The sequence below is a fragment of the Mobula hypostoma genome, chromosome 23 (assembly GCF_963921235.1).
Source record: "Mobula hypostoma chromosome 23, sMobHyp1.1, whole genome shotgun sequence".
NCBI lineage: Eukaryota > Metazoa > Chordata > Chondrichthyes > Myliobatiformes > Myliobatidae > Mobula > Mobula hypostoma.
The window spans coordinates 17,909,467-17,935,754 of NC_086119.1; the positions used below are offsets into that span (position 1 = coordinate 17,909,467).

Here is a 26,288-nt window from a genome sequence, read left to right on the forward strand (position 1 = left end):
CCATTTCCTGGTAAGGGTCTTTTTTACCAGCCACTAGCTAAATATTTATCTCTTTTCAACCATTCTTGAGGTATATACCCAAAATATATGGTCTTACTCTGTAAGGGTATTTCACATTTAAAGATGTCTTGTAGGGCATTATGTATCCCACTCCAACAGACTTTGCTCAGACAAGTTTTATTGACAATAACAGAGTTTCCTAGGAAGCATTCTGTGTGAGGGGCAGTATTTAGACAAGAGGATTTAGCCTTCCAGATATAAATAAATAAATAATTCTTGCGTTGTTACGTACCTGGCAACAATGAATATCAATCGAGACAGGTTATATAAAAACAACCAAACGTTTATTAAACACGGATAAACAATAAAAAAAAACGAAAACCTTAACCGGAAGTTAACCGCTATGCAGCCGTTTCAACAAATCCTCACTCGGCACCGGTTCTGAAAGTGTTAAATACGAAAACAGTTCTTAAAGTGGTGAATTCGAAAGTCCAACCGATTTATACGTTCAATTGGGAGAGACTTCTCTGGAGAAGGATTTCTTCATAGACGTGACTTTCCTGCTGATTCTGTCTGAAGGATTCACAATGCAGTAAATAAACAGTTTAAAACAACTGACTTTAATTTCTTTTAGAGAGCAAACCTTGCATGAACTCTTTTCTCTTTTGGCAAGAGTAATCTGCGATGCAGGTCACTACTCCTTCAACGAAGACTCAATAAGGTCGATCCTTTGTTAAACTGCCGAACAAAACCGACTCTTCTGAATCCTTCGGGTCCTGTACTTCGATAACGTCTTCACTCTCCCGTACTACTGCTAGAATAAGGTACATCAACACATCTAGCAAAAATTTCCTGTCCGGTAATATTGTACCTTGTAACAGAACGCAACACTCCCTTTTAAAAATGAAACTGCGTCATAAAAACAAATACGCAACAGAAACGGAGACACAGTACGTTCTAGCTGGAAATCTACAAACTAAAAACTAACTGCGTCATCTGGGATCTTCCTTTATATACCTGTGGTGCACGTCATCACGTGACCTCACACCGGTGGGAAAATTACATCAGGTGACCTCCAAAAGACCATTACATCATTCTCACAAAAAAATCACAGATCTCCTTGAGGCATGTAACGGCGTAAATTATTTACAAATTCAAATCTGTTATCAATACATTCATTCGGTAGTCTTGATATCACCCTGAGCCATACAGCAGTTTCTTTAGTTAAAAAATATAATGCAGGACTTAATGCTCAATGACATTGCTTTCTTCTTTATTACCAAGTAAGTATATGTTAGAAAGTACAGTTCTAGCAGAAGTGACAATATCTTCCACTAAAGACATCGTGGAATGCATTTGCTGAGTTCATTTAACATTTAACTTGCTGAATGGGAAGTCTCAAAGGATAAGATGAAGTCTGACTTCAATGGAACAATAAAAACTGAGTGGTGGATACATTCACAAAGTTGTTGTTGTTCGTCCATCGTTGACGTCGATGAGGACCTCGACACCATAATGATGGTGTCGAGACTAGCGCCTGACTTGGATTTAAGTGAGGAAGAGTTGTGCAGCGTCAGCCTCACTCTCTCTTCCCAATTCCCATCTGGGTCCAGTGGCAAGACAGAGTCTAGACGGCTGGAGATGGGACTAGGCGCAGTGGATGACCAGGACGTCTTCTGTGTCTTATCCTGCTCTGCACGTTCCACGACGCTTGCAGAGACCGCCTTCTTGACCGTTGGACCTTCCATTGGTCTCGTCCGCTCAATCCACCAGAGTCTGTCTTCACATGCTGGGATAGACAACTCCCTATCTCACCGAGGGTTTGAGACCTGGCGGCTACCCTCACCTGGTTTAGCCAGCTTGTCGAAGCCGTTGCCCAGGGTGTGGCCGCTGTCGCATGCAAACAGCTACGGGGAGCCACAGGTGAGAGCTGAGTGCCAGGTGGGGACCAAAGGTGGACTAACATTCACAAAGTGAAGTGTATGCAAATAGCAATTGTACAAGTTTTGTTTTCATGAGAGACCAGCTAGAGATCATCTGTATCTAAATAAGCAAAAGGAAACTTCTTGGAATCAGTATGGCAAAAATGTTGCTCCATGGGATTGAGGAAGCTTTCCCTATGAACAGAGATTGAGCATTGAGCATGTTGACCACTCTTTGTAGAAAGGAAAAGGGAGGTGAGTTTAGGAAACATTCAAGATTTAGAGGATTGACAGGGTAGATACTCTGGAACTGTTTCCACTAACAGAGAGACCAAAGCTAGGTGACTTTGTCTCAATGTAAAGAGAAATTTCTTAGCACGGAGTATTGTAAATACATCATGATCTTCCTGAATTTTAGAACAAATAAGAGGCTTCATGAAGTCTGCTCCTGCTTCCATTTCTTAGGTTTTTAGGACTGACACTGTACATGTGCTACCAGGAAGATGATAATACCTAGAAAATGGACTAATTATCATCCAATTTTTCCATGCAAATAATTAACAAAAGGATTTTTTGTTCAAGAGATTTTATCAATTTTCATCAGAAAAGTGTCTGTGTAGAATTGACCTGGGCACTTCTATTTGCTATTCACATTTGTGCCTTAAATTTATTTTTGATTGTGATCCACTCAAGAGCCTAAGTTGTCTTGGAATAGTGAATGTAGGGGTGATATTTCATCTTGAAGGAGAATCTAATGGGACAATATTTATCGTGAATCTTGGGAGTCCTTGCCCAAAGGGCAGTGGAAGAAGGTGAGGTAGATGGCTAGCAATGGGTAAAAGGTTAGAGCAGTTAGATAGGAATGCTGAATGAGATTGCATTCAGATCAACCATGCAGGCTTGATGGGCTGAGTGCCCTACTTCTGCACCAAATTTATATGTAGATGTGCAAATGACTCTCTTTGTTGATCTTAAGAGTATAAATTGTACTTTTTGCACGCAATTTGTCACCTCTCAGATTTATTCACAGTTCAACCATGAGTATATGGAGCTATTTTGAGCTTTGTTCATTATTTTTCATGCTGATATCAGGACAGCTAGCTTATTCTCTGGTGAAACCATAGTGAGTGAGCGAACACTACGTAATTGCTTATTTGTTTCAGTTTTCATATAAAACTATCTATCACTGAAGGAATTAATATGGTGATGATTAGAAAAGTAGAGTGGTTCTCAAACCTCCTTCCTACCTGCATATAAGCAGAGACTAAAGAACAAGACACAAGAAGTGAGTTCAGCAAAGAGATGGCCACAGGAGGCAGAGGAATAGCTATGAGACAGCTTTGAGATGGTGAACTGTGGCTTTAGAAATATACTCATGTTATTACAAAATCATTCAGAATCTTCCCCAACCAGGAGCCCTGGATGAACCAAGAGATTCACAATCTGCTTAGGGCTAGATTGGTGGTCTAGGATTTAGGAGAGGCAATCCAGGAAAGTAGAAGAGGACCAGGTATGACCTCCAGAAGTCTACCTCACGTGCAAAGTGGCAATCCTGGACTAAACTAGAATTGCAGAGAGATGCTTAACAACTATGGCAAAGCTTGAATGCCATCATTTTCTACAAAACCATGTGACATAAATGGCAAATCATAAACACAAAAGATTCTGCGGATGCTGGAAATCCAGAACAAACATACAAAATGCTGAAAGAATTCAGCAGGGCAGGCAGCATCTATGGAAGGGAATAAACAGTTGATGTTTCGGTCGAGATCCTTTATCAGGACAAAATGGCAATGAGATCTTGCTCCCAGATGAGCTGAATGTTTTTCATGCTCGCTATGACCGAATATGGAGGCATCTTCAGGAACCCACGACAACCCTGTGATCTCAGTCTCTAAGGCTAACGTGACAGCATCCTTCAGGAGTACGAATCCACGAAAGTCATATGGCTTAGACGGTGTACCCGGCTGAGTACTGGAGACTTGTGTTAATCAACTGGCTGGAACATTTGTGTAGATTCGACATGCCACCAAAACTTCGACAAAATTCTATAGATGCACAGTGGAGAGTATCCTAATGACTCCATCACACCCTGGTATGGAAACACCAATGCTCAGCAATGGAAAAGACAACAGAAATGGCAAAGTTTTCCCTATCAGTGAGTACATTTCCATGGAGCAACATCCATTATCAAAGGCCTCCACCATCCAGGCCATGCCATCTTCTCGCTACTAACTTTGAGCTGGAGGTAATAAGCCTTAGGTTCCACATCATCAGGTTCAGGAACAGTTATTACTCTACAACCATGAGGCTCCTAATCTAGCATGCATAACTTCATTTACTACTACTCTGAACTAATTCTTGAGTCTCAGTTCCACTTTAAAGGACTCTTTACATGTTCTCAGTATTATTTATTTGCACAGTTCATCTTCTTTTCAATATTATTTGTCTGTCAGTCTTTATGTATAGATTTTCATAAAACTCTATTGTATTTGGTTCCTTAAAGTTGTTATAGCCAGGGAGGGCTTGGCTTGTCAGCTGACCTAGGAAAAGGAAATCGTTGATCTCAAATCTTGGCTGCGTTACGGTTATACCCACTCATGGGGAAGGCTTCAGGAGTAAACCCCAGGGGAAAAAGTTTGGAGCTGGAGTCCCTAAGGAAGTCTTACATTGAGTTTGGTGCTGAATGGCAACACCGGTGACACCGCTGGTGCCAAACTGTATTGGTCTCTGTCGTTCCTTTGGATTCATCAGATGTGTGGAAAGGTGAAGCCTGCAACATGAGCCAACAGTTTGCTCTCCAGATTGTTCTGTCCTGGATTGCGTATCATGTATACAGCTGGGAAGCAACATTCATGGTTGACTCTGATCAATGGAGGGCCTCAGCCTCTATCATATTTCTTTTTTCCTGTAAATGTCAGCAAGAAAATGAACGTCCAAGTAGTATATGACAACACATATCATTTTGATAATAAGGTTAATTTGAACTTTAACTTTGAAACCTCACTCTGAGGCACACTATTGTCCATCAAAGAAAATCTCATTTACAGATAGTTTTCAGAAACATTGCATCTTTTCTAGATCACTCTTCATAGATGCACGATATGTTACTGACAGACATGATAAAGGTATATGATCAGCTCAGGCAAGATCTTATGTCAAACTCTTGTGCAAGGACTACTCTCTCCATCAAATTTTCACATTAATCATCGATTTTCTCACCAAACAGCGAGACCTTTGCCACATCTCTCAGTTTATGCTTACTGTTGCATTGGGATGGTATGGGACTGCAACTGCAGATGGATAACACCGAAGCCACCTCTTCCCAAGTTCTAATAATGGCAAATTCAATGGATCTCATAACCCCATCTACAAATCGGTATGATGAATTAGCACTTTTCAATCATATCAGTAGAGCTGCAGAGCTCCTTCCCCTTCTCCTGTGTTACAAAGGGGCGTTGAGAGCGGACCCAAGTGCAGGACACAGACACGGAGGTAGCATTAACAGAAGAGTATTTTATTAATAGTTGCCAGGAAGGCCAGAGAGGATTAGATGCTTACATGGATGTAAACGTTGGACAACAAACCGGAGGAACCTGGACTTGGACTCGGATGCGGAACCTAGACTTGAACTCGGACACGGAGCCTGGACTTGAACTCGGACACGGAGCCGGGGCTCGGACTTGGACATGGAGCCAGGACTTGAAATTGGACACGGAGCCGGGACTCGAACTTGGACATGGGATGACAAAACCAAACAAAGACAGACAATTCGTATCTTGGCTCGGAGTAGTGGCAAACGGCCTGCAAAACTCAGCTGGACATGCGACGACACCACCAAATAACGACAGTCAATTCGTATCTTGGCTTGGAATAGCGGCAAACGGCCTGCAATATTCAGCTGGACACGAGACGACAAAACCAAAACAATGACAGATAACTTGTATCTTGACTAGGAGTAGCGGCAAACAGCCTGCAATCCTCAACTGGACACGAGACGATAAAACCAAACAACGACAGACAATTCGTATCTTGACTCGGAGTAGCGGCGAATGGCCAGCAATTCTCAGCTGCCCACGAAAACGACAGAATTCGTATCTTGACTCGGAGTAGCGGCAAACAGCTGGACATGAAAACGACAGAATTCACGAAGCAACCCCAGGCACCGAAGCAACTTAAGAGTCCACTATTTTTGGCAGCCCGGAACATGCATTACTGCCCTGCTCAGGAGACGGACCAGCACTGAACAGATGTAAGCTGGAGTTTTTATGCTGCTGGCTCGGATGAAGATCAGGTGCCCTAATCAAGGAGCCCCGTAGAACACAGGGAAAAGGAAATTAACTGAAATGAGGAGTCAACGGACCAGACTGTGACATCCTGAGCCTCTTTATTGATCATTGGTCTCATAATGCGTGTTGCTGCCTGTGATAAGATATGTGTCTTCAAGGATAGATTTACCTGTGGGCTTGGTGCACAAGTGTGTGTGGGTTATGAACCTTATGAACTAAGTTGGGTCATGAACCTTGTAAAATAGCACAAGTTCTGCTTAGTTCTGCGTAGAAACTACAGCATGATGTCTTTAAGCTACTTTTGGGCAATTCTGCACCTTTTATGGGGAAAAACCTATGGTGTTTGCTACATGTAGCAACAACTCAACGCACCAATTTCTGAGCAAAACAATGGTTGATAGGGATTAGCTTGAGGAAGTTTTTATATTGATAATAAATATTTATTTGGTAGCAATATGTCCCTTAAAACTGGTCAAACATTAAAAGATTAATTACATAATAATAACATAATAATAATATTAATTACATAATTATTTATATAGCACCTTTCATACATTAAGATGCAGGCTCAAAGTACTTTACATACAGTGGATTGAAAAGTTTAAAATATGAAACAAAATTAAAAATCATAAGCATTATATGGAGTAAATTGTGAGAATAATTAAGCATATATTTAATCAAATAACATTTAAAATTACATCCATCGCTTGTGGAATTTAATGATTTGTTATTATTCAGGTTGATTAATTAATTCGAATCAAATTCCCAACAGAGTCCCAAGAGAACTTCTGCAGCTACCATTTCATTTATTGTGTGAATTCTGGAAATATCTGATTTACAGTTACATCAAAATATAAGAATTCCATGTAAGAGCAAGTCCAAATGTACTTTATCAATAAACAGTTAATCTTGTCAGGTTCTTTGCTAACAAGCTATACTTTAATTGGGCTGATGAGATTAGTAATACCCACATTTAATTACCTTTCCACAATTTTCACTATTTTTAACAGCCCCTTAACTAGGAGAAACTGGAAAATAAGTTTTATAAAAAGTTTTATATTATACAGCTTCTTATAAAGTTTGCTGTTGCCAGAAATTTACCATTTTTCAGCTATTTTCCTGCAGTTTAAAAGCCAGGATATAATTTCCAAAAGAAATTAACAAACCCAAAATGTATAGACAAATTGATAGTGATACATAACAACATAAGTACGTGACCATTTCATCACATCCCTTCATGTCAGCTTGAAAAGTTTGGCTCCCAGTCTGATTAACTGTTTCGTCACAGGTTCACCTAAGAAATCCTTAGAATTTGCAGATGCTTTACACATTAATGCAAAAGCTGTGAAAATATGGATATAAATAAATCAATGTTCTAATGCTGATTAATGGGACAATAATATTGAAATGATGTTATAAAACAATTCTAGCTTACTCTCAGGAACCAAAAGAATGATAATTCCAAAATTAATGACTTATAGTTTACTGATTTTTCAAATTGAACTAGAGGCCAACAGCACAGTGGTTTTTCATTAAAAAAATTAAACTGATATCAAAATAGGAAGAATACATAACGTAATATAAAATTATGAATCCAATTAAAAACTATCAGTGATTATTGGGATCAAGCCTTTCTGATGCCCTGCATCAGATGCCAAATAAAGATGGCTGATCAAAGGTATGGAGTAAACCCTTTCTGAGCTGGTGGAGTGATCTTATTAGTGGTGGCCTTGGTGCATCATCTTGGAGATTTCTCCTTGATTGTTAATAGTTCATTAGAAGAGTACTAAAATTGCACTGCATATGGGAAGGCCTTGCAGGAGTTTGGCTAGTGTAGCCAGTGGATCTCAGGTTGAGTAATATGATGTATCATAACATTGCAGCAGTTAACACTGCTTCTTCATTGCCCATTCAATTCTGATCCTTGATGTTTAATACCCTCTAAAAAAATTGACATGAGGTGCCAGTTAAAGTTTCTTTGGTGGAAACTCTATGTTGATACTGTCAACTAAATACACATAGTGTTTAGTTCCAAGATTAAACATTGAAGTCCTTTAATGCATTTATGCTTGCTATTAGATTCAGGATAAGAATTATTTTTCCTTGTAATACAAGCAGTTTAGTGAACAATGCCATGGTTTGCAAGACTGATCTGCTATTTAGAATAAAGTGCAATCACTGAGCCGTCACTTGAAGTAGGGCAGCTATATTTTATACTGAAAAAGCAATCCAAAGGCTAACGGGGATCTTTCTCCTTTGTGTTCTCTTAATCTGTACTTCCTTTTTCGTAAACAACAGGCTAGAATCTTACAGTTTCATTACTACTCAAACTTAAGTCCAGGAATTGATATGCAAATGACAAAAAGCAATTGGAGTACTGGAGATAAGAAATCGCATACGATTACTTGAGTTAAGTCAAGAATTATAGTATCTGCTTTCATATAGAAAAAGAACAGGCTATGGAACCATTAATGGTTTTTCTCAGTATTATAGCAATCCATTTATTAAGGATTTTCCTATCCATCATATGATAAACTTCAGGTATGATAAAATATTATTTAGATATAAACCTTGTAATTCCCATCAGGCACAAGCCTGTATAAATTGACAACAGTGTAGATTTTATTACATATTCCAGCACTAATTTTAAAATGAAAAGACTAGTATATCCACATGGTATATGGAGAAGGTGGAATAAGGATGAATATTAATTACTCATTCTGAAAATATTTTATCCCTACTTCTAATTAAATAAAATTAATCAAATTCCTTTAATATACAGTATATACTTAAAGCAATATATCTTAATTTTATATTAGATAAAGCAATAAAGATCAATTTTGTCATATAACAGATTCCTTTAATCTTTCCTTTGAGATAACACTATCAGTTATCTTAGATAAAAGGTGAAAGTAGTTGAAGTACTGCTCACCTGTTAAGACCTAAATATAACTCTGTGTTGTGCGCATGAAATTGGTCTCCACTGAGATCATAAAAGTTCACTGTAAAAGTCAAAGTCATTCCAAGAGGAAACGCAGCCAGCTCTTCATTTTTGGCTATGAACAACATAGGACTGGTGACAATACTGAGATATGCCACTGGAGCCACCTAATATGAAAATAACAATTAGCATCTATGTTGACTGTATGCCAAAAGAAATAATTTACTGTTAACCTGTATAAATATCTGTTAAGGACAAATACCAAGCTGTGTACTTTTGATAGGTGCTCATAAATCATAGAAGCCAAACTAGGCCATTCGGCCCATTGAGTCTCGTATGCCATTCCATCATGCATGATTTATTATCTCTTTCAACCCCAGTCTCCTGCCTTCCCCCAGTGACCTTTGATGCCCTTACTAATCAAGAGCCCATCAACCCCCATTTTAAATATACCCAATGATTTGGTCTCCACAGCCATATGTGGCAATGAATTCTACAGATTCACGACCTTCTGGGTAAAGAAATTACTCCTCATCTCTGTTCTAAAGGAATGTCCCTGTATTTTGAGGCCACGCCCTCTGGTTCTAGACTCACCCACTATAGAAAACATCCTCTCCACATCAACTCTATCTAGGCCTTTCAATATTCAATATATTTCAATGAGATCCCCAGTGAGTACAAACCCAGAGTCATCAAACATTCCTCAAATATTAAACCTTTCATTTCCCAGAATCATTCTCGTGAACCTTCTCTGGACCCACACTAATGCCAGTATTTATTATACACCTTTTCTTCATTATGGGGTCCAAAACTGCTCACAATACTCCAACCCCCTGCTGCATTAATAGGGAACTAGACAACGGGGTGACCCATTGGGGCACTCTTTGAGAGAAGGATAGTTCAATCTGATGTGACCAGAATGAACATTAAATTTTCCTGAATGCTATTGGTATCGCTTTGCTTTGGAAACTGAAGTAGAAAACCTCAGTTTATTAAAGAAGAACGATGCGTAGCAAAGCAAATATAGCTCCTCCTTGTTTAACGTAGGACATTTTTGATGGCATCATTTCTGGCTTATCTGCCATCCAGGACATCTCAAACGTCCTCTTTCTTTAAGGATCATGGTTTCCCTTCTGCCGTCATCAATGATGCCCTCACCCACATCTCCTCCATTTCCCGCACTTCAGCCCTCACCCCATCCTCCTGTCACCACAACAGGGACAGAGTTCCCCTTGTCCTCACCTACCACCCCACCAGCCTCCGGATCCAGCACATTATCCTTTGCAACTTCTGCCACCTTCAACAGGACCCCACCATTAAGCACATCTTTCCCACTCCACCCCTCTCTGCTTTCCGCAGGGATCGGTCCCTCCGTGACTCCCTGATCCACATATCCCTCCCCACGGATCTCCTGCCCGGCACTTATCTCTGTAAGCGTAAGTGCTACACCTGTCCCTATACCTCCTCTCTTGCCACCATTCAGGGCCCCAAACAGTCCTTCCAGGTGAGGCAACACTTCACTTGTGAGTCTGTTGGGGTCATCTATTGCATCCGGTGCTCCCGGTGCAGCCTCCTCTACATTGGTGAAACCCGACGCAGATTGGGGGACCGCTTCGTCGAGCACCTCCGCTCCATCCGCCACAACAGACAGGATCTCCCAGTTGCCACCCACTTCAACTCCGCTTCACATTCCCATTCAGATATGTCCATACATGGCCTCCTCTACTGGCAGGATAAGGCTAAACTCAGGTTGGAGGAGCAACCCTAATCTGAGGAAACACATTCTTGCCATAGAGGGAGTACAAAGAAGGTTCACCAGATTGATTCCTGGGATGGCAGGACTTTCATATGATGAAAGACTGGATCGACTAGGCTTATACTCGCTGGAATTTCAAAGATTGAGGGGGGGATCTTATTGAAATGTATAAAATCCTAAAGGGATTGGACAGGCTAGATGCAGGAAGATTGTTCCCGATGTTGGAGAAGTCCAGAATGAGGAGTCACAGTTTAAGGATAAAGGGGAAGCCTTTTAGGACCGAGATGAGGAAAAACTTTTTCACACAGAGAGTGGTGACTCTGTGGAATTCTCTGCCACAGGAAACAGTTGAGGCCAGTTCATTGGCTATATTTAAGAGGGAGTTAGATATGGCTCTTGTGGCTAAAGGGATCAGGGGTATGGAGAAAAGGCACAGGTACAGGGTTCTGAGCTGGATGATCAGCCATGATCATACTGAATGGTGGTGCAGGCTCAAAGGGCTGAATGGCCTACTCCTGCACCTATTTTCTATGTTTCGATGTTTCTAAGTGCGCCTGACCAATTCCTTATAAAACCTCAGCATTACAACCTTGCTCTTATATTCTAGTCCTCTTGAAATGAATGCTAACATTGTATTTGCCTTCCCTACCATCAACTGAACTTGTAAGTTAACCTTTAGGGAATCTGTGTGAGGACTTCCAAATCCTTTTTTACTTCTGATTTCTGAATTTTCTCCCCATTTAGAAATTAGTCTATGCCTTTATTCCTTCCACCAAAGTGCATGACTGCACACTTCCCAACACTATATTCCATCTGCCACTTCTTTGTCCATTCTTCTAATCTATCCAAGTCCTTCTGCTTCCTTAACACTACCTGCCTCTCTATCTATCAAGTCCACAAACTTGGACATAAAACCAATCAATTCCGTCAGCCAAATCATTGACATATAATGTGAAAAGAAGCTGTCCTCTAACACCAGCCCCTGAGGAACACCACTAGTCTCTGGCAGCCAAACAGAAAAGGCCCACTTTATTCTTGCTCTTTTTTTCCTGCCTGTCAGCAATCTTCTATCCGTTCTTGGAGGGACCTCTGACCTGGGACTCGCCAACCTAGGAATTGCTGATCTATGTCCTCAGTACCTGCTGATCCAGCATCTAATACCTCTGGCCTTCAACCCTGGAGTGCTCTGACTCAAACTCTGAACACTGGCTCCTTCCCCTGACTCTTCATTTACTGCTCCTGACCTCCAACTCCCCTTTATCCCTTCTCTAAAACCTAAACAGATCCCTAACACCTCGCATTGTCCCAAAAACAATCCCTATAGACCTAAATAACAACTAACTCAGAGCCACAACCTCAGTGTTAAGATAGCACTGATAACTGGCAATGCTTTGTGTGCAGCACCTCTCATAATCAAATATTCCTATTTAAGACTACTACAGTTGAAACCCACAATTACAGTCATTGGTACTTCAGTAAGCAACATTGTTTTAAGACTTTTAAACAATCTATCAATATTCAAAATTAGCAGATGCTGGACTGCAGACTCAGATCAGGATTGCAGTTCCCCTTTAAGAAAACATAAGCATGGAAGCCGAGCAAGTCTGCAGGTATGATAGAAACATAACGGCTTTAGACTTTCTTTCCTGACTCTCCTTCCGGTGAATCTACAGTCTCTGGAAAATAAAACTGAAGACCTTGGAGCAAGATTGCTATACCAGAGGGATATCAAGGAATGGTGTGTACTTTGCTTCATGGAAACATGGCTTACTGGTGCCATTTCGGACTGTTTCACAATTCTCCGTAAAGACAGGACAGCTCAGTCTTTTAAAAGTAGACGAGTATGCTTGATGAATAACTCACTGCAGTGCACAGACATGGTAATTCTGTCTCAATCCTGCTCACCCAACCTGAAAGATCTAGTGATCAAATGTTGTCCATTTTATCTACCAAGGGTATTTTCTATCATCATCCTGGTAACGGTCTACATTCCATCCCAGGCCAACGTAAGACAAGCATTGGAGGAGCTGAGTTCCATGATTAGTAGTCACAAAACAGTGCATGCGGATCCCTTCCCTGTCATTGCAGAGGGTTTCAATCAGGCCAGCTTGAAGAAGTCTCTGAACAACTACCATCAACATATCATCAGTAGAACAAGAGGATCTAAAACACATGAACACTGTTATCTTCTTCTCCTCCGTCGGCTGTCCATCAATTTTTGATGTTGACTAAGGCCTGGGCAAGGTTGTATGGAAGACTGGCAGTTGCCCATGCTGCAAGTCTCCCCTCTCCATGCCACCGACATTGTCTAAGGGAAGGGCGCTAGGACCCATACAGCTTGGCATTGACGTCGTCGTGGAGCAATGCATGGTTAAGTACCTTGCTCAAGGACACAAAACACTGCCTCAGCTGAGGCTCGAACTACCGACCTTCAGATCACTAGACCGACGCCTTAACCACTTGGCCACGCGCCAAACTGAACAGTGTTATGCCACCATCAAAAACGCTTACCGTGCCATCTTACACCAACACTTTGGGAAGTCTAATCACCTGGCTGTATTTTTACTCACGTTAAATAGGCAGAGTCTAAAAACTGCAGCACCAGTAATGAGATCAAAGGAAGTATGGTCAAGAGAGGCAGAGGAGCGCTTACAGTTTTGCTTTGATTCAGTGGACTGGACAATATTCAGGGATGCATCCTTGAATCTGAATGAAAATGCTACCTACTTCATCAAGACCTGTGTGGATGAGTGTGTGCTTTTGAGAACATACCAGACATACCCAAACCAAAAACCATGGTTGAACCAGGAAATTCATAGTCTGCTGAAGGCTAGGTCTGCAGCATTCAAGACTGGACAAAAAGTCTAGGTACAACCTATGGAAGGCTATTTTAAGAGCGAAAAAACAATTCTGATTGACGTTAGAGATGGAATCAGATGCACGTCAGTTCTGGATGGGTTAGCAGGCCATTACTTCTGACAAAGCAAACCTAACGTCATGAATGGCTGTGATGCTTCACTCCCAAATGAGCTTAATGTCGTTTATGCATGCTTTGAAAGGGAGAATAAAACTACACCTGTGCGAATCCCTGCAGCATCTGATGACCCTATGATCACTGTCTCAGAGGCTGACTTCAAAACATCTTTCAAGAGGGTGAACCCTCGCAAGGCATCAGGCCCTGATAGTGTACCTGAGATGGCAATGAAAACCTGTGCCAACCAACTAGCAAGAACGTCCAAGGATATTCATCAATCTCTCACTGCTGCAGTCAGAGGTTCCTAAGAAGAGTGGGATGAGCTACCTCGATGAATGTCGTCCAATTGTACTCAAATCCTCTGTGATCAAGTGCTTTGAGAGGTTGGTCATGGCCAGAATCAACTCCTATGTAAGCAAGGACCTGGACCCAGTGCAATTTTTTTTCTGCTACAATAGGTCTACAGTGGATGCAATTTCACTGGTTCTCTACTCGCTCTTGGACGACATGGAAAACAGCAATAATTACATTGGTCTGTTGTTTATTGACTACAGCTCAGTATTCAATGCCATCATTCCCTCAGCATTAATCAACAAGCTTCAAAACCTGGGCCACTATACCTCCCTCTGCAACTGAATCATTGACTTCCTCCCCGGGAGACCACAGGGCGAATTGGAAATAACACCTTCTCGCCGACAATCAACACTGGCGTGCTTAGCTCACTGTCCTACTCTCTCTCCACTCATGACTGTGTAGCTAAGCATAGCTCAAACACCATCTATGTATTTGTTGATGACACAACTACTGTTGGCAGAATTTCAGATGGTGACAAGGAGGTGCACAGAAGCAAGATAGATCAGCTGGTTGAGTGGATCGTAACAACCTTGAAATGATGTCAATAAGACCAAGGAATTGATTGTGGACTTCAGAAAGGGTAAGTTGAGGAACACACACCTGTCCTTATTGAGAGATCAGCAGAGAAAAGGGTAAGCAGTTTCAAGTTCCAGGGTGTCAACATCTCTGAAGATATATCCCAGGCTCAATATATTGATGCAATTACAAAAAGGTATGACAGTGGCAATATTTCATTAGGAGTCTGAGGAGACTTGGTATGTCACCAAAGACTCTTACAAATTTCTACAGACATACAGTGGAGAGCATTCTACCTGGTACATCACTGTTTGGTACAGAGAAGCCACTGCACAGGACTGGAAAACACCGCAGAAAGTTGTAAACTCAGCTAGCTCTGTCATGGGTACTAGCCTCCCCAGCACTGATGAGACCTTGAAAATGCAATGCCTCAAAAAGGTGGCATCCATCATCAAGGGGCCCTCTTCTCATTGCTACCATCAAGGAGGAGGTACAGAAGCCTGAAGACACACACTCAATGTTTCAGGAGTAGCTTCTTCCCCTCCACCTTCATATTTCTAAATGGATAATATACTCATGAACACTGCCTTATTATTCTTTCCTCTCTTTTTTGCACTACTTAATTTAATTTTTTATATACCTATTGTAATTAGATAGATAGATAGATAGATAGATATACTTTATTAATCCTGAGGGAAATTCGTAGATTTTTAAAATTATTAAGTATTGCAATGTACTGCTGTCACAAAACATTAAATTTTGTGACATATGCCAGTGATATTAAACCTGATTTTGATTCAATGGGCATCGTAGTGAGGCACCATGTTGACCAGAAGGGCATGGTACCTTGAATTGTGATGTGCCCTATCAGTCAAATAACGTGCTTTTCAATGACTCAGAAACAAACAATTACTGCTTAAAACAAATTACACAGACTGGATACTACTCCAAGAGTACTCTGAGAAATTAACATGATGATGAGTAAAGGCAAAAGGAGAAAATTAGAGAGTGGAAACATAGGAATAAAAGAATGTAGGATGGGATGAATGGGGTATCAGCAACCTTCAAAACAGAAGATTCACCATCTGGTTTGGCTCCTTAGTATCTGTTAAGATTTGTTATTTGTAAGGGTCTCCAGATGAGAGATAACCCTAACCTCAGAATCCCTTATCAATGATTGATGCATACTGTACCAAACCCTCAGTAAGGCCCAATCATGGGCGCTCTGCTTTCCTCTGACATTTTGAGAACTACTGTTCACTTTCTGGCCACCAAGCTAAATGTTTGTGATAACTACAAACTTGCCTGTGTCTGTGTCACCAAAAGAAAGCAGTATAGTTTTGTACAGGAAGAACAACAGCTACAAAATGCATCAAACAAAACAGCTAAACAATTTTAGTTTATCACTTAAGCCACTTGTAGGAAATCACATCAACACTGGAAATTTTGTAGAGGTACAAGGTCTTATAAGTAAAACATCAACATTAAAATACTCCACACTCATTAGAACAATACGGCTGTATTGCTATAATAGAGCCCAGCAGATACCAAGACCTACAGACTGTCCTCCCAGTGATGATCCTAGTTAATCAATCTGCAGGGAGCAAGCAGATCCTTTAAAATTTCCTTTAATTTTTAATGAAACACTTTACTTCAACGATCTTTTACTTTCTTTTGATAGAACTAGGCCCTTAACATGTCTTCAAGAGTAAACTAGCAAGGTCCCAAAGATGAACCTTGTTCTTAATTCTGGTAATAATTTTTTTGAAATTATTCACTCTGAATTGCATTATAGCACCTTAAAGATCAATTAACTAACTTTTACTCATCTGTGTTAGATGGCACTTACCCTCCATTTTGTTTTATTCACATCACAACAATATTATGATCAGGACATTGCCATGAACTGTATCAAACTGGAGGCACAAGGGACTGCAGATATTGGACCCAGGAGCAACACACAAAATGCTGGAGGATACTTCATCTGGACCTTGGCCCAAAACATCAACTGTCCATTTCTCTACATAGAAGCTGCCTGATCCTTTGAGTTCCTTGAGCATTTTGTACGCTGCTACATTATTACATTGCATTTTTGGGTGCCATCAAATGTATCACTTACTCTGCTTATAATTTCTCTATAGAAACTATGGATCTGCTTTGTGTTAGACATTAATGCACTGCAAATGAAAATAAAAGTGCTTACCCTCACTCCAGTTACAATAGTTTGGTTCAATCCAAAGTATTCGCGTGATGTTATTGTAACTGCAGAAGAACCAGTTCTGTGTCCAGAGATCAAAAGTCCATGACCATCCTCCATAACCACAGACTTATTATTTGGACATTTCCGTACTTCATAATTGACAAGAGCCTTACCATCCCTGCTCATTCCAGAAAGAAAGTATTAGAAGTTCCTGCTTCTGTGTCATACTTTGAATCCTATCACTATAAAAACAATTTGTCAAGGTGGAAAACAGCAATTCTCAGAATTTCTGATACTTACCATTTTCTTAGGAACAGATTAATGCAGCACAATATCTGCTGGCCTTCAATTCTGAAGAATAAGCTCAATTAGCCAAGACTATTCATATGAAAACTTTCAATGTTTGCTGACTGCATGGCTGAATTAATCTTGAGATATTTTTAAGTTAGCTTTGGATGGGAAATTACTACTAATTCAACACTAAATAGGAGGGATAGAGAAAATTAATATTATGTTCGGGTTATAAATGGTGTACGTCACTGGATTTAGCAGGTAGCACCTTATATCTTCTTCTTGTTATCCCAATCTGGAATGTTGATATTGGTGTTTGAAGTGGAATGTTCTATTTCTATGATGGCCACAAAGGTTTAAAAAGAAACCACTTGTGTTGTGACTGACTAAACCTGAATAGAGAAGCTGTAACTGGGAAGTACAAGTCCTTATGAACACAGTAAATCTTCAGGAGAGAGTCCAAGAGAATCTCACCCTCCTGACATAACATGATTTTTTGTACCTTTTAATCATAAAGACAACAATAAACAATTAATTACAGTTTTGATAGCTATAATCAGCAATATTAATGCTTATTTATCTATTTATTTATTTATTTATTTATTTAAACAAACATTTAAATATCTTGAATATAGTCAGGTAAATTTGCAGAATTACATACTTACAATGGTTGCACATCCCAACTAGCAGAATTCATTTGAAAATTCACTACTACTGTCCATTTTGAAACCCTCTGAGTACAAACTCCAGACATCCAAAATATATCCCTTTTGTTACGGTGTTGAGGGATGGCTCCATGAATGTATAACTGGCTAGAATGTTAAGTGACATGTTCAGAGACCTGTCCTGAATTAGCAATAGGGAGCAGGGATATGCCTTTAACAATGTATTAATACAGGAAATGGTCAACACACACACACAAAATGTTGGAGGAACTCGGCAGGCCAGGCAGCATCTATGGAAAAGAGTAAACAGTTGTTGTTTTGGGCCGAGTCACAGACCAAAACGCCAACTATTTACTCTTTTCCATAAATGCTGGCTGGCCTGCTGAGTTCCTCTAGCATTTTGTGTGTGGCTTGGATTTCCAACATCTGCACATTTTCTCTTCTTTGTGACAGGAAATGGTCTCTTGATAACTTCCCTGATCTCATTCTGAAATGTTGAATAACCACTGATTAACCTGAACATGCACCTATCGTCTGCCATCTGTAATTTCAATGCAAAAGCCATAGAGTCATAGAACATTACAGCACAGAAACAGGCCCTTCGGACAATCTAGTCCATGCCAAATTATTAATCTGCCTAGTCCTATCAACCTGCATCTGGACCACAGCCTTCTGTATCCCTCCCATCCATGTATCTATCCAAATTACTCTTAAACGTAAAAATAGAAGTTGAATCCCTCACTTCTGTTAGCAGCTCATTCCACACTCTCACCACTCTCTGAGTGAAGAAGTTCCCCACAGCTTCCCCTTAAATATTTTACCTTCCACTCTTAACCTCTGACCTCTAATTTTAGTCTTACCCAATTTCAGTGGAAAAAGCCTGCTTGCATTTATACTCCTCATAATTTTGTACACTTCTATCTTATCACCCCTCATTCTCCTACACTCCAGGGAATAAAGTCCTTACCTATTCAATTTTTCCCTACAACTCAAGTCCCCACCATCTGGCAACATTCTTCTAAATTTTCTATATACTCTTTCAATCTCACTTACATCTTTCCTGTAGGTAGGTGACCAGAACTGCTCATGATATTCCAAATTTGGCTTCAGCAATATTTTAAACAAATTCAACATAACATTCCAACTCCTGTACTCAGTACTCTGATTTACGAATGCTAATATGCTAAATTCTCTCTTTATGACCATATCTACCAATGACGCCACTTCCATGGAATTACAGTATGAACCTGTATTCCCAGATCCCTTTGTTCTACCACACTCCTTAGTGTGCTACTGTTCACTCTGCAAGTGCTAACCTGGTTTGTCTTCCTTATATCTGCTATATTCATGTAATTCCATAACTCCTGAATAATCCTTAATAAAAGGGCTTTACACCTTTTTTCCATTGACAATTTAGCGCATGAACTGCATTCACCAATCTAAATCTACCACTAACTTCTAAATTGTTGCTGAGGTGAGTTTGACCAGCATTGTCATGAGCATAGTTACTGTCCATTACTACTTGTCCTGGCTGAGAAGTTAGCGGTGGTTACTCTTCTACCATTCTTGTAGTCCCTGTGAACTGCGATTCTAAGAAAGAAACTAACTCACCGAGAAGTCTGTAACTTCAGTTGGGAATTTGGTGACATGAGTATTTCCTCTATTGACAGAGAGAGAGGCAAAAGTTGTAGTATTCCAAACACCTACAGTAAAGGAGAATATATTTATCAAAATGCCCTCATTAATCCACGTGCTTTTCTATGTCACACACTTGAAAAAAGCATAGGTAAGTTTGCGGGTATTTTCCTATTACCCTTACTAGAAGAAAATAACTACCTGGATTGAATCAGATGAAAATTTAATAAATCATATTCCATAATAAATAATTTACCATGACTATATTTACAGTTCTAGTGAAGAAAGTATGGATCATATAATATGCTAGATTCTGCTAATAATTGAGATGTACAGGCAATGCAATTTCAGTTATGGCATAATTTGCCAAAAATTAACAATTTTTGTCACATAACATTTTAAAGTTGTATTGGAGAACAAATTTAATTCATGTTTATGTACATACTTCATATTTACCAAATTTACAGTATAACATCACAGGCTTCTGTCCATTGCACTATGTAAATAGTTCAAAAGCAACCAGATTTTTATCCCTTCTCGTCTTCCTCTCACTGCAATTCTATTGGTCACCAGAGAGATTAAAACCTGGCGCTATTAAAGTCAATCCCATATCCTCCAGACTATTTGAAATCAGTATGTGAAAAATGGATTATTTACTTGAGAATTGATTCTGAATTTACTCAAATTATTACTAAATTGGAATGTAACAATAAAGTACACAAATACCATGATCTGAATCTCATCAGAAAAACTGTCAGCATGTCCTTCAAACTGTCCAGCAGATGGATCCTGTGCCTTCACAGTGACTTTCAAACCTGTTTTCCCTTGTGCTCGGCTATATAATAACATGGCAAAATTATGTTCTGCAGAAAGCTCTAAAGAAATCTATGGAATAAGCATAAGACAAGCATCATTACGATTTAGATGTTACCTTGGTGTTTTAAAATTTGTTCACTTCTATTTAAGTTTACGACCAATTGGCTATTTTCCATCAGCCTGCCATTTTGTTATGGGCACTGCTGATGATCAAAGAGAAGTGGTTGGGTTTTCCTGGTCTGAATAGTAATTGGTCAGTCCAAGCTTGCAAATGGGAGGTAGTTTTTTTTTAAATCTTTCAGGAGTTATGGAATGGGGGACAGGAGAATTAGATCCAGAAGGCCTGATTGTGTTGAATAAATACTATTTGCATCTATCAGCTTTGGGCTCCAGTGACTCAATCACAGTCACAACAATTAGAAAGAAAATACTGAATTACAGGAACATTCATTTCCTCAGGACAGAGTTATTTCAAAACAGCATGAGTTTTGCAATAGTTATGACTATAAAACTGTTAGCATTCATTGATGTTATGCCACGAAACTGTCACAAATTGCAGGATTTCCATGCATACATACTTCAATATGGGAGTACTAAAGTTTTTATTAGTGGTTCAGTATCCTTTGCAAGGCAGGCTTTTCTTTGTAGGCATTCCCAATTTATTCAAAGGAAATCACTGAAGTGATGAAAATTTTAAATATGTACAAGTTTTGCTGTAAAATACTTTGAAAATATTACATATATTGCATAAAGTGTAACTGAGTATTTAAAAGGAAGAGTAATTTCCTTTTTTAATAACTAATTATATGTACATGTGTGCTGCTTTGGATTTTCAGCATCTGCAGAACTTCTCGTGTTTATGTCAATAGATTGCAATTGCTTAAAAATTTTAAAAGATAAAAGGTTTATTTAAATATTTGTATTTTAGCCTTAATTTGAATGTAATATTTATTTTGGTGCATGGCAAAGTACTTGTATTTAAAATATTGTTAAAAGTTGTACTTTTTTCCTTTCTGGTTTTACCATATGAGAGAGTTATTGAACATCATTGCTATGCTGCCCAATGTTTCTGAATGGTTGGAATCTAATTGAATTGACATTGGAACAGACACAGAAGTCAGAAAAAATAAAAAAAAATAGCTTTTAGAAGCTATTGATCTAATTGCCTATACAACTTTCCTTTCAAAAAACATCTAAGGTCACAATATCTCTCAGTCAGGGGGATATTTGCATAAACTCTTACACATACCTAGGAAGGAAATTAAATACATTTATAAATGAGGAAGGAAATATAAGAAAAAATTATCACCTTTGACAGAGAATAAACCAAAAACTTTAAGATCTCCATTTCTTTTGAAAATGAATGTAACATATATTTCTCTAATTCTGCTTCCAAACTTAGGTTTCTTAATTATCCTGTTATCTTACAACAAAAAAAATTGCAGAAAAAATCATGTATTTTAAAATTGGAGAATATAGTTATTTGAAGCGTTTAGCTAATGGATGTTAAGATTTTGTTTCTAAATATCAAATTAACGTTATGCACTTGATTAAATATTAAGAGTATGAATATTTGAGAGAAATGACAAATTACCTCTGAGTGTCTGGTGACAAGCTCAATAACTTCCCGTTTTGTTGTTGTCCAATGAAATGTCAGACCAGGTATTCCATTACCAAAGGTAAATGGAGTCTGACAACTTGTGGTTCCTGTCACATGCACTGGTACCTGAAGAGTTAAAATGTGTCATATTTTATGGCTCTGTATCCTTATGCGTAGAAACAGAGCTTAGACTTTCAAGTAGTTTGCTTTTATTCAATACAGAACTGATTTTGCGGTAGAGCTAAGTGTTTATAGTTTTAAAGGCCAAATACATGTAGCAAAATATAATTTAAAAATAATGCAGAAGTCTTATCTATTTTGAAGATTTTATTGACTATTGCAAGACAGATAGAGTTAATTCTTTTCAACATTATATGGAATATAAATAGTTAGCAATCCATTTCACTATGAATTATTCTGATACTAAAAAATCTTTTTATAATCTATAAGTTCATTTTATTAATACAAGTTGTGTTAGTGAACTGGAACTCAATAGCATAAGAACACTGGAAAACAGGAGTAGGAGTAGGCTACCACACTCCTTAACCTGCCCTGCCATTAAGTATCAATATAGCCATACAATGTTAGCCTCAGCTCCTCTTCTCTACCAACTCCCCAGAGTCTTCAATTCCCAAATATTTCAAATTATATCTACCTTCATTGTAAATACTTCTAAAAAACATCATCCTGCAGAACTCTCCGGGGCGGAGAAGTCTCAAGATTTACCACTCTGTTCAAGAAAGAATTTCTAAGTATCTTCATTTTAAATTACCAGCCCCTTATCTTGAAACTAAATCCTCTTAGAGAGAACATCTTGATATCTACTCTGTTATGCTCCCTGAGCATCTTACATGTTCCAATAAGATCACTCCTTATTCTTCTAAACTCCAAAGACAAACCCAACCGGTTAAGTCACTTCTGACAGTTCGGTCCTCCCATCTCAGGCTAGTAAATATGTTTTGGGCTGCCTCTAATGCCACTGTATCCTTCCTTATGTAATAGGATCTAAACTGTCCACAGTATTCCAGCCTTACTCATCTACAGTTAAAATAAAACTTCCATATTGCTAAAATCCAACTACTCTGCCATAAATCCAATATGCCACTTACCCTCTGGATTACTTGCTGCACTTGCCTAACTTTTTTGTGATTCAGGCAAAAGAATTCCTAGATCACTCCAAAACTCACTCATTTGCAGTCCTTTTCTATTTAGATAATAATCTTCCCTTTGATTCAAAAGTGCCTGACTTATTTTCCCACATTAAACGCTATTTGCCAATTTTTACCCACTGCAGTGTCTCCACACTCACATCATAAATCACCCTTCCACCTACTGTTGTGTTATTGGCAAATTGGGTACCTTACATTCTGTCCCCTTTTCCAGATTATTAAATTAGATGATGAGTAGATTATTGAGGTCCAAGAATTGATCCTTGGAAACTCCCTGATGAGAAAGAACTATTTACGTCAACTCTGTTTTCATCATTCAGCCAATTTTCAATCCATTATTTAATATTATAAGGGACTCAAATTTCCTTGTTACAAATAGAGTTGAAATGCATGATGCTAGAGAACCTCAAGAGGAAGTTTCTACCCAGTTTTGCAAGGCAATTCCCTTACCCTTCTCTTTGCATATAGACACACAGAAGTCACAATATTGTCAGAATGCTGATGAACAATGTATAAAGAACGTACAACAGTTATAAATGTATACACTTCTTGCTGTCCTCAAAATAATTTTATACGATATGAATTCAACAAGCTGGTTATTTGGATTCAATACACATTCACTGCCAAGGGGAAGTTTAAAAACAGACATTTATTTAAAAACAGACTGAAGTATTGAAATGGTCTGGAAGCAGATTTCATAACATCTTCAAAGCACAGATAATGCAAAAGATCACAAGTGAGAAATAAGGGTTAAATTTTGGAGAACTAGCCTCTTCCTTTCCTTTAAAATGGTGTGATTCACAATGCAAAAAATATTAACTGGAAATTTATCCTGGGCTGTTATCAATAAATTATATAACAATATTAGCGGCGTGTACTCTACCTGTAAATTTCATTTATTTCAATGGATGCAGTATGAATTTCCAGGCAATTGTGTTATATTGTGCATTTTTGTATTGAGAAATAATTAATTTTGTTTTGAGGATATTTTAAAAAATTGAATGTGAACAAAAATATTACTAACAACCAGTTATCTTTTTTGGAATATTACAACTTTTCCCTCTGTCTCTGCCAGCAGATGAATTGCTTATGTCACCATGTTCCCAAATGTAGTCACAGACTTCATGGTAAGTTATTTTCTTTCTTGGAATTGCAGTCCACAAGGAGTACAAGAACTGTAGGAGAGTGACCGCCGATAGCTTCTCAACTAGGACAAGTAATAAGGGGCAGTGACTGTGCCCACCACAGTGCTGGTCAAACTCCCCTCAGCAATAATTGTGAAGTTAGTTAACGGTAGATTTACATTGGTGTGTGTTGTTCATGTACTAAATTCCCAATGGAAATAACGTACACAGGCAAGTTGTTCGAGATTGTTCAGGAGTTATGAATAATGTGCATATTGCAGATATTGGGAGGACACACCAGGGTAGGACTTGCAAAGTGAACACTGGGCACTGAGGAGTTTAATGGAACAAAGGGATCTAAGTGTACAGATTCGCAATTCAATGAAAATAGTCATAGTCATACTTTATTGATCCCAGGGGGAAATTGGTTTTCGTTACAGTTGCACCATAAATAATAAGTAGTCATAGAACCATAAATAGTTAAATAGTAATATGTAAATTATGCCAGTAAATTATGAAATAAGTCCAGGTCCAGCCTATCGGCACAGGGTGTCTGACCCTCCAAGGGAGGAGTTGTAAAGTTTGATGGCCACAGGCAGGAATGACATCCTATGACGCTCTGTGCTGCTTCTTGGAGGAATGAGTCTCTGGCTGAATGTACTCCTGTGCCCACCCAGTACATTATGTAGTGGATGGGAGACATTGACCAAGATGGCATGCAACTTAGACAGCATCCTCTTTTCAGACACCACCGTGAGAGAGTCCAGTTCCATCCCCACAACATCACTGGCCTTACGAATAAGTTTGTTGATGGTGTCACAGATAAATACTGTCATAAAGAGAGTTTTTGGTACATTAACATTCATATATCAGATTATTGAATACAGGTGTTGGGATGTTAATAGGCATCCGTTAGTCTCGTGAGACCATGGATTTGCGCCTTGGAAGGTTTTCCAGGGCGCAGGCCTGGGCAAGGTTGTATGGAAGATCGGGAGTTGCCCATGCTGCAAGTCTCCCCTCTCCATGCCACCGATGTTGTCCAAGGGAAGGGCACTAGGGCCGATACAGCTTGGCACTGGTGTTGTCACAGAGCAATGTGTGGTTAAGTGTCTTGCTCAAGGACACAACAGGAGGCTCGAATTAGCGACCTTCAGATCACTAGACCGACGCCTTAACCATTTAGCCACGCGCAAAGGGATGTTATGTTGAACTTTCTTAAGATATTGGTGAGGCCAAATTTGGAAAATGGCTGGCTGCTGGCGTAGTGGCATCAGCGCCAGACCTCGGAGCGAAGGTTCCCGAGTTCAAATCTAGTCGGCTCCCTTGCACGCTATTCATCCGTGCTGGGTTGAGCATTAGCTAGCAACTTGGCCTCGTAAAAATAAGAAAGCCTGCTAAAAAAATGCTGTCATGACGGCGTCCCGATGACTCCACTCGGAGTTAAGGGCATTATTCTTCTTCTTCTTCTTCAAATTTGGAAAATAACAAGCAGTTCTGGTAACCTCTCTACAGGAAAGATAGAGGAAAGAGTATAGAGAAAATTTACAAAGATTGTTGCTGGATCTGAGGACCTGAGTTATAGGGAAAGGTTGAATAGGTTCAAAGAATCAAAGTACATTTATTATCAAAGAATGTATAAATTATACAACCTTGAGATTTGTTTGCTCACAGGAAGCCACAAAGCAAGAAACCCAAAAGAACCCAGTTAAAGAAAAAAAATAATAAAAATAAAAATAAAATGCCAACACCCAATACACAAAAGTACAGATAGACTAAGATGTTAACTGTCCTGTGCTAGCACCAGTGGGATCAACAGTTGATCTGCCACCTGTCTTCAGGAGAGAGAGTAAGACAATGGAGCAGCATTTGGAAATGTTAATGAAGAGACGAGAGAGTTTAACGGAAGGAGACACCAGTCTGAATATTGTCATGACCGGCTCCTTTTGAACCTTGAACTGTTTGAAGTGTGATGGACAGGCGATACCCCAGCAGGGGAATAAAAAGGGGCAGGTTCACTAAGACACGACACCACGAGG

At 39.3% G+C, this 26,288-nt stretch overlaps 1 protein-coding gene across 1 annotated transcript in view; it reads right to left on the minus strand.

Moving 5' to 3' along the window:
- Positions 1-26,288, minus strand: part of LOC134336991 (nuclear pore membrane glycoprotein 210-like) — a 146,805-nt gene that overhangs the window by 19,947 nt on the left and 100,570 nt on the right. Inside the window, exons 27-31 of the mRNA XM_063031734.1 lie at positions 21,954-22,085; positions 20,270-20,428; positions 19,520-19,611; positions 16,956-17,130; positions 9,144-9,319 (exon numbers count right to left, since the gene is read on the minus strand). Of these exons, the coding sequence (XP_062887804.1) occupies positions 9,144-9,319; positions 16,956-17,130; positions 19,520-19,611; positions 20,270-20,428; positions 21,954-22,085 (734 nt within the window). The remainder of the gene's footprint in view (positions 1-9,143; positions 9,320-16,955; positions 17,131-19,519; positions 19,612-20,269; positions 20,429-21,953; positions 22,086-26,288) is intronic.